We start from the raw sequence: 10,353 nt of genomic DNA, 5'->3' as shown, positions 1-10,353 counted from the left end.
CCTGATATGAAATGCTTATATTAGTTTACTTTTAAGATATATTTTATCATTATGAAACAATATCTACAAAAGGAAGAATAATTGAGACAGCTGACTAGGCAGATTTAAATCTTCATAAAAACAAGATTTTGTTTTCCTGTTGGTATAACACTTCCCCTCATTTCTTTTACTAAGAAATAATATTTTTTTTAATCTTAATAAAGCTTTGGGGGTTACTTCTAATGTACTTTTAAGAGAAATTTTTTCTGCTCAAGGTTTTCTTCAGAGCAATTTTGACATCCTTATTCCTCAGGCTATAGATTAATGGATTGAACATGGGCACTACAGCAGTATAGAAAACAGAGGACACTTTTCCCTGATCCAGAGGCAAACTAGAAGGTGGTTTGAGATACATAAAAGCTCCTGACCCAAAAAAGAGAGACACTACAATAATATGAGAAGTGCAGGTACTAAAGGCTTTGGACCTGCCTTCCTTGGAACTAATGTGGAGAATGCTAGAGAGGATGAAGCCATAAGATATAAAAATGGTAACAATGGGTACTCCAATGCCAATGGTTACAACAATAAAAACCACCAACAAATTGATGTAAGAGCTATTGCAGGACAGCTCAAGGAGGGGAATGATGTCACACATATAGTGGTTAATGATGTTGTCAGCACAGAAGGTTATAAACTGTAAGTTTCCCATATGGGCCACAGCCCCAAAAACCCCCATCCCATAGACGCCTGACAAAAGGAATGAGCACACTTGGGGAGACATGGTGACCCTATACAACAATGGTTTACAGATGGCAACATAGCGGTCGTATGCCATTGCCGACAAGATGTAGGACTCAGAAAAGACAAAGAAACAGAAGAAGAAGAACTGAGTCATACACCCTGCGTAGGAGATGATGTTCTTCCTCACAACAAAGCCCACCAGCATTTTAGGGGTAAGTGTAGTAGAGTAACTGAAATCTATGAAGGACAAGTTGAGGAGGAAAAAGTACATGGGAATATGCAGGTGAGAGTTCAACCCTATCAGTGTGATCAAGCCCAGGTTCCCCACCAGAGTGACCATGTAGAAACCGAGAAAGAGGATGAAGAGTGGGATCTGGAGGTCAGGCTGGTCTGTTAATCCAACAAGGATGAACTCTGCCACCGAGGAGGTGTTCTCTGCAGTCATTCTCCTCTCAGAGTGTCTGTGAGGGGGGAAAGAGTCAAGGGGAAGAAGGAGTAGTTACATACCACAGAAGTACATGGAAGCCAGAGGAGGGGGGAGAATAAAGGACCAAAAACATCTACTGACACTAACTATGGAACAAACGCTTTCTAAACCTGATTTTACTGGTAAGGCTTATGGAACTACCAAGAAGTCACAGTGCTGCAGAGTCACTAAAGCACAGGAAATACAACTGCCCAGCTTCTAACTGCTCTGGAGGACTGCTGTGGGTCAGGCAGATACTCACAGGTTCAGCTTGGAGCCTCATTCTACCACCTCCCATCCATATTGTTGCTGGTGGCGAGGGACATTGTCTAGAGGACAGAAAACTGACAGTGTGCGTTGACAACGGCTCTATCTCTGCTTCTCCACATTTACAAACAAAGCTCTAACATACCCTGGTCCTCGTGCAGCATCGGATGCAGAGCTTGCCCTTGGGTTGTGCGTTTGCCATGGGCCCCCTGACAGTTACTAGGAAAGGCACAGCATCCTTCTCTAGCTCCGTGAACAACAAGGAGCTGTGCCTTTTGTTGGAAATCCCAGTGAGCTTGTCTCAGAGGCTCCCTGAGGACCATCGCCCCAGTGGACGCCTTCCTAAGGTAATGCTCATTACCCCCTTGTTAATGTTTCATGTGGCCTTTAATGGATTTCTTCCTTAAACTACATCTTTTTAAAACATTATTAAAAACAGTGCATTAAAGTCAAAATCATTTTTACCCTCTAGTATAGAGCACCTACTATCCACCAAGCATTGTGCCTAGCACCACACGGCTACAATGGACAAATAAAGCATTCTGCCTCGTTTACTACTTATATCAACCTGATACATTAGGGTTTTTTTTTCCCAGGGACAAAGAGAATTTTATTTTCAGGTAAATGTTTTTGCTTTAGCATAGAAGTGATAAGAAGTGGATTTAAGTCACATAATTACGACTATATATAGTTAAATGAGATAGGCATCATGTCAGCACTAATTTCTGAAGCCTACTCTTATATGAGCTGGGAAGCTGAAGTGTTCTGCTTAGAAATATACAGAAGATAATTGACTGTTAAAAGCATGCATTGTTTGATATGAGAGATAGTCTTTTTTAATTGATTGATTGATTGATTGATTTACAATCCAGCTATTGTCCCTCCCACAATTCTTCACCCCATTCCTATGCCCCCTGTCCCTAAGAGGATGCTCCCACCACCACCAGGCCTCCCCCACTCCCTGGAGCCTCATGTCTCTCGAGGATTCAGCACATCTTCTCTCACTGAGGCCAGGTTAATGCACTTGTTAGCAAGTTGTACTTAACCATTACACAATGGTGATATACTTTAGAGCATCGATAAGTATGTACTACATCATCTACTGATTTTTAAATCTATTGATTTATAAATAAGAAGGCTCACTTCAGAATTTTGAGTCCACTCTGATCTCCCCAACTCCAATGTCTACAGTCTTAATTATTGCCTCCACTGCCTCCCCATCAGTGGCCACAAGATCTCTGAAGAACTGTCATTAATTAGAAGGCTCTAGAAAGTATATATTATATACATATATATATATATAGAGAGAGAGAGAGAGAGAGAGTGTGTGTGTGTATATATATATATATATATATATATATGCCATTTTAAAGAAAGGTAAAAAGTACTAGATGCAGAAACAATCGATTCAGAGGCTGTCAGACATTAGAAGAGGAGGATAACCATTTCGTTCATGTGACAAAAATCACTTGACCACCTCCAAGCTAAAATATAAAGAAACTTATTATTTCATCCTATTATCTGCTCAAGCAGACTAACCTTAAAAACAATTTCTTGGGGTTGTGGATTTAGCTCAGTGGTAGAGCGCTTGCCTAGCGAGCACAGGCCCTGGGTTCGGTCCCCAGCTCCAGAAAAAAAAAAAAAAAAAACAATTTCTTGCCACATACCTATTGTTTGTTAATGTCTGAAAGACCTGGCATTATTCCTACGTCTAGCAATAGGGATTTGATGACTGACCCAGAATGGCATTGCACGTCTGCTGTATCCCAGAAATTTTCTGAGCCACTGTTTAGGGAAGAATAATAAATTGAGTATTTGTAGAACATTATTCAAGTACAAAAAAATATTTTTCCTCATAAAGAGAAAAAGTGTAAACCACTCAAGAGACATAGAAAGAGGAAAAACATTCCGGTTTTAACTAGAGTTATCCGACATCTGAAAACAAGATTTGAGAAGTGTTTGAGGAAAGCAGTTACTGAACTAACATGCCAACATCCTCTGTGTGATACAAGACCCTCTCCAAGCCATAACATTTTGTCAGGAAACTTAAATTCAATTAGTTAACTCAGAAAGTGACTCTAAGGGAGAAAGTCCCGCATTTAGTAAGAGTACAGATGGGCAGGAGACATTGCTGAGGATTTAAGACAATTATGAGTCAACTCTATAGAGGTGTGTGTGTGTGTGTGTGTGTGTGTGTGTGTGTGTGTGTGTGTGTGTGTCTGTGTCTGTGTCTGTGTCTGTTTGTGTCTATGTGTGTGTGTGTCTGTGTGTGTGTGTCTGTGTCTGTCTGTGTGTGTGTCTGTGTATGTGTGTGTGTGTCTGTGTGTGTATGTGTGTCTGTGTTTGTGTGTGAGACAACATATGTATAGAAGTGGTAGCTGAGTCTAGGAAGATGGATTTCTGTATTAAAATTTTGAAACAATTCCAAGAAGTCTCTAAGCTTAACTCTGGCTAAAATCATGTAAACAATTTGATAACTAAAGCTTTTGTTTCTAATTTCTTGACTATGAAATTCATCAGCTTTAGTCTCTGGTAAAGAATGCAGAGTATAAGTTTCTACACAAATGTCACACACACACACACACACACACACACACACACACTCATTCAGTGAGGATTTACTAACTCTCAGCTTGGTCTCAGCCATAACTGTTTCATTGATCAACTAACATAACTGTCCACATCTCAGACTGAGAATGATGACTGCCATCATCTTCTGTTCTCAATCCCACTACACACTTAAGGAATATATAATGTCTAATCATTATTTTTAAAATATAATTTCCCACAAGAGTTCTTGAAGATTGTGAAGGGTTGTAGGGAGACCTTAAGGATTCACTAAACATTTGATTCTCTCTCGCTTTGGCGAGTCCTATGTGCATGATGTAAGAACCAGAGAAAGTTCTTCTGAGGATTTTAACAGTTCACAAATGGTTTCCATGGGAACTTCATTTCTGTGCATCAAAGTTTTATTTCAAGTAAACCAGGGCTTCTCTATCTTTTTACTGTTAACTTGCTGCAATATAATGAAAGGAAAGCAAGGAAATAGCATTCTTGATTAAATTTCCTGAAACAAAACCATCCCTCATCACAAAACTTAAAACTTTGTCTAATAGCTTCCTTGCTTGATTTACTATAAATAGAAAATTGTATGTGAGACACAGATTATAGCAAGCTTATCAGGGCAAACATATGTGCAATGCAGAGCTTTTACACATATGGTGTATAGGTTAGCCTCCAAGAGTGTGGCATATCATCAGATAGCGTGTGTTTGTGCAAAGAATGATTTGTCCATTCCACACAAAAGAAAGCCAAGCTATAACTTCAACAGACCTGCCCAGAGAAAGACTACAGTTGAATTGTCCTTATCCAAAGTGAGTTCATTTGGAAGCTTAGGATGTGAATAGATTAATGTCATTTCCAAGAAGTCTTACACTACCAGCACTAATTAAAATATGCACATTTATCATGTCAAAATGCTAAGTAAAAGGTTCAAAGGAAATGACTTGTTTCCTAAAGGTTTGTGATCTGATAGAGGCATCACCCATCTGTTTTCTCCTTCTTTTATTCCAAAACTTCCAGGCTCCAGTTCTCGATGATCTATGCCTCCTCTACACACTGGATATCTCATCCTATGGCTTTAAAATTATCCTCTGTGACTCCAGCAAGGGAAGCAGGCAAGCAAACTACAGATCTTCACACATAGCCTCCCTTCTCAAATCCCTACCCCCACCCCATCTCATCTCTAGCCTTACAGCAGACCGCCTGCTGAGACCACCCCCTGCCATCTTCCCTCATCTCCAAGGGATCACACAGATCTTCCCTACCTAACTTCCCTCCCCCACCTCACTGCTTTATCCTAGGCCACAACTCCAGCAGCCATTCCCTGGGAACCTACAGACCACTCTGATCAGTGAAACAGGTAAGCTAACTTCAGATTTTCATCTCTCCTTCTGTTCCCCCAAATCTTATCCTCCAGCCTTATTCTCAATTCTGTACCAGGTAATCTTTTGCAGAGCCCAACCCTCCCACCCCATCTCCAGTATATCACACAGATCTACCTCTCCAAACTTCCTACCCCAAGCTCATTACTTTATCCCAGCTCTCAGCCCCAACAGGCATTCTGCCTCCATTCTCAGGGAACTAAGAAGATCCTGGTAGAACATCCTACTTTCCTCTCTCCTGTGGAAGTGCCCACCACCATCACTTCCTGGACTTTCTCCTCCCAATACCTGGACAAACATTTTATGTTGTGTTTTAGGGTTTGATTGCTATAAAAAGATACCATGACCACAGCAACTCTTATAAAGGAAAATATTTAATTGGAGCTGGTTTACAGTTTCGGGTGTTTGGTCTATTATCAGGACGAGAAGCATGGCAGCATTCAGGCAGATATGGTACTGAAGAAGGAGCTGAGAGTTCTTAATCTTGATCTTCAGGCAGCAAGAGACTGTCACACTGGGTATACCTTGAGCATAGAAGACCTCAAAGCCAACTGCACAGTGATATAATTCCTCCAGAAGGCTGCACCCACTCCAACAAGGCTACACCTTCTAATATCACCAATCCCTATGGGGCAAGCACTCAAACACATGAGTCTTTGGGGGTCATTCCTATTCAAACGATCACACGTGGGAACCCCAGTGACCACCTGAAGAGGTTAACCACACTCAAGAAAATACAAGGAGTATCATAGAAGAAGGGGGGAAGGGAGTATGGGAGAGGGAGAAAGAGGATAACATTTGAAATGTAAATACATAAAATATCCAAGAAAAAATGTTAAATAAGAATCAACAAAGAAAAAGGGGAAACACAAGGAATAAATAATCCCAGATTACCAAATCGAAAGGGGTAAACACACACACTACAACAACAAAATAAGAAGAATCAATAAACATCACTCACCAATATCGCTCATTATAAATAGTCTCACTTCCCTGATTAAAAGACACAGACTAAGAGATTAGATATGAAAACAGGATCCATCATTCTGCTGCATCTAAAAAGCACACCTTAACATCAAGGATAGACATCATGTCATAAAGAAAGTATGAAAAAGATATTCCAAGAAAAATTGACCTGAGGAACAAGCTTGTATAGCCATTTTAATATCTGACAAAATAGATTTCATACCAGAACTAAAAAGAACATTGTAATTCTTAACATCTATGCACCAAATCCATGCACACCCGATAAAAGAAACACTACTACAGCTTGAAACACAAATTGACCCACACACATTGATAGTTGGAGACTTCAGGACCTGACTCTTACCAGACAAAAACTAAGCAGAGATATGCTGGTATTAACTAAACATTACAAACAAAGTAGACCTAACAGATATTTGAATATTTCCCCCAAATACACACACACAAAGACTATAACTTCATATCTGTATCTCATACAACATTCTGCAAAATTGACCACATACTTAGTCAGAAAGCAAGCCTAAGCCTAAACACATACAAGAAAATTGAAATAACAGCCTTCATCCTATCAGACCACCCTGGATGAAAGCTGGTGTTGTGATTTTTATATGCTCAGATAAGGGTGTGGCACTATTAGAAGGTGTGGCCTTGTTGGAATAGGTGTGTTCCTATGGGTGTGGGCTTTAAGACCCTCATCTTAACTGCCTGGAAGTCAGTATTCTGCTAGCAGCCTTCAGATGAAGATGTAGAACTCTCAGCTTCTCCTGTACCATATCTGCCTAAATGCTGCCATGTTTCTACCTTGATGATAGACCGAACCTCTGAACCTGTAAGTCAACCCCAATTAAAAGTTGTCCTTCATAAGACTTGCCTTGATCATGGTGTCTGTTCACAGCAGTAAAACCGTAAGAAAGCTAAATATCAAGAAGAACAGAAAGAATAAAAATTTTTACAAACTCAAGGAAAAATGAACAGCATACCACTAAATAAAAACATATATCAAGACAGAAATTAAGAAAGAAAAAGGACTTCTTAGACTTGAGTGGAAATGAATGCATAGCATACCTAAACAATGAGACACAAAGATGGCGGTTCTAAGAAAGAAGTTCATATAACTACCTGCCTACATAAAAAAAAATTGAAAAGTCTCATACTAGTAACTTAACAGCACACCTAAAAGCTCTAGAATAAAATGAATAAATCATACTTAAAAGAGGTAATGGCAAAAAATAATCAAATTCAGTGCTGAAATCATTAAAATAGAAACAAACCAAAAACTACAAAGAATCAATGGAGGGAAGAGTTGTTCTTTGAGAAAATCAATAAGATGGGCAAACCTCTATCCAAATTAACTAAAAGAAGAGAAAAATATCCAATTTCTAAAATTAAAGATGGAAAGTGGGACACAACAACAGACACCAAAATCAGCCAGAGAATCATAAAGACTTTTTTTAAAACCTGTACTGAGCCAAATTGGAAGATCTAAAAGAAATCGGCAATTTTCTTCATACAACTATGTAACAAAGTTAAATCAAGATCAGATAAGCAACTTAAACAGACCTATAACTCCTAGTGAAATAAAAGCAGTCACTGAGAATCTTCCATCAAAAAAAAGAAAAAACATTCCAGGGCCAGATGGTTTTAGCACAGATTCTACCAGCCTTTGAAAGAAGACTTGTTTCAAACACTCTTCAAATTATTCCAGAAAATAGAAACAGAGGAACATTGCTCAATTCACTTTACAAGTCTACAGTTACCCTGATAGTCAAACCACAAAAGACTCAACAAAGAGAATTACAGACCAATTTTTCTTATGAACATAGATGCAAAAAAAAACTCAATAAAATACTTTCAAACCAAATCTAAATCGTATCAAAATGATCATCCAACATAATCAAGTAGGCTTCAATCCAGAGATGTAGGAATGGTTCAATGTACATAATAACCAATAAATGTAAACCACCACCTCATTAAAAAAACTGAAAGAGAAAAACCACATGACTATCTTATTAGATGCAGAAAATGCCTTTAACAAATCCAATACCCCTTCATGATAAAAGTTCTGGAGAGATTAGGGCACAAGGGACATACCTAAATCTAACATAGGTACTTTACAGCAAGGCCATAGCCAATATCAACCTAAATAGAGAGAAGCTCAAATGCACTTGTCCGGCCGGTACAAAGTCAAGCAGTCTTCTGAGGGGGAAGTGAGGATTATAGAAAAGATAGAAAAGAAGACTCAGAGACAAAGGTTAGAAGTCGGGGGAACTGTCCAGTTAGTGCTGCATCAGCCCCTAATTCTCTTAGACTTTATATACTTTACAGCAATGTGGGAAACAAAGTCACCGGCCAGCAGAAACAATGGCTAACATACATTCCTTATCTGTACCCACCCAAAGGCCTCCATCTCCTGTCTTGTTCCTTCCTCCAAGAGTAACAGAACATTCAGCTCCTCACCTTGAGCTTCATGTGTATCCCCTCTTATTGATCCACACATCAACAGGCCAGGAAATCTGTCAGAAGACCTTGGCCTGACTTGACTTGCCTGACAGGCAGGCTTTCACAGAGAGCAGTCAAAATGGCTCTTGACACTCAAAGTAATCCCACTAAACTCAGGAACAAGACAAGGTTGTCCACTTTCCCATGTCTATTCAATATAATTCGTGAAGTCTTAGCTAGAGCAATAAGACAACTGGAGGAGATCAGTGGCATACAAATTGGAAAGGAGGAAGTCAAAGCATCTTTATTTGTAGATAATATAATGGTTGTGGTGGCTTGAAAGAAAAGGCTCATAGGCTCATAGGAAGTAGTCGGATTAGGAGGTGTGGCCCTGTTCCAGTAGGTGTGGAGTTGTTAAGAGGAAGTGTATCACTGGGGCAGGCTTTTTGGTCTGTGATGCTCAAGCCAGGCTCTTTGGAAGTCTTCCTGCCTGCTGATCTTCTCCAGCTCCTTCTCCAGCACCATGTCTGCCTGCACCCTGCTATGCTTCCCACCATGAGGATAATAACCAAAATCAAAATTATAAGCCAGTTCCAATTGTTTTCCTATTGCTCTGGTCATGGTGTCTCTTCACAGCAACAGAAAACCCAACTAAGAAAATAGTATATATAAATAATCAGAAAACTTCCACCAGGAAAATCCAACAGCTGAAAAACACTTTGAACAAAGTAGCTATATACAAAATTAACTCACAAAAATCAGTTGCCTTCCTTTATACAAGTGAAAATTTGAGAAAAAAATCAGAGAAATAACAACTTTCACAATAGCCTCAAGCAAAATAAAATATCTTGGGATGTCTCTAACTAAGCAAGATAACTTATCTGATAAAAAACTTCAAGTCACTGAATAAAATAAAAAAGAAACTGAAGATTTCAGAATATGGAAAGATCTCCCATGCTCATGGATGTCAGTAGAATTAATGTAGTAAAAATGGCCATCTTACCAAAAGCAATCTACAGATTCAATAAATTCCCCATCGAAATTACAACACAATTATGCAGAGACCTTGAAAGGACAATTATCAGCCTCATATAGAAATACAAAAGACTCCAAGATAGTTAAAACAATTCTAAATAACGAAAGAATTATATGAGTTAACACTATCCCCATTTTAAGTTGTACTACAAAGATATAATAATAATAATAAAAACAGCATGGTATTGGTAAAAATACAAACAGGTTGATCAATAGAACTCAATTGAAGACCCAGACATAAATCCACATACTTATCAACACCTGATTTTTATAAAGAAGACAGAAATACACACTGGGAAACAAAATTTAAAAATGCCATCTTCAACAAATGATGCTGATCAAACTGGAAGGCTTCATGTGGAAGAATCCAAATAGATCCCTCTACCCATCACCCTGTAGAACATTCACCTCTAAATAGATCAAAGCCCTCCACATGAACCTAATACAAGAAAAATTGGGAAACAGCCTTGAACACACTGGCATAGGGGATGATGTAGG

General features: G+C 39.0%; 1 protein-coding gene across 1 annotated transcript; it reads right to left on the bottom strand.

Annotated features, from left to right (window-relative positions):
• Positions 1–229: 229 nt before the first annotated feature.
• On the bottom strand, positions 230–1,165 carry Or8b9 (olfactory receptor family 8 subfamily B member 9). The gene has a single exon (NM_001000966.1). The coding sequence runs from the start codon at positions 1,163–1,165 to the stop codon at positions 230–232; it is 936 nt and encodes a 311-aa protein (NP_001000966.1).
• Between the last annotated feature and the right edge of the window lie 9,188 nt (positions 1,166–10,353).

Source organism: Rattus norvegicus, chromosome 8 (assembly GCF_021556685.1).
Source record: "Rattus norvegicus strain SHRSP/BbbUtx chromosome 8, alternate assembly SHRSP_T2T, whole genome shotgun sequence".
Taxonomy (NCBI): Eukaryota; Metazoa; Chordata; class Mammalia; order Rodentia; family Muridae; genus Rattus; species Rattus norvegicus.
The sequence above is the reverse complement of the archived record's forward strand: the minus strand, read 5'-3'. Positions and strand labels throughout refer to the sequence as shown.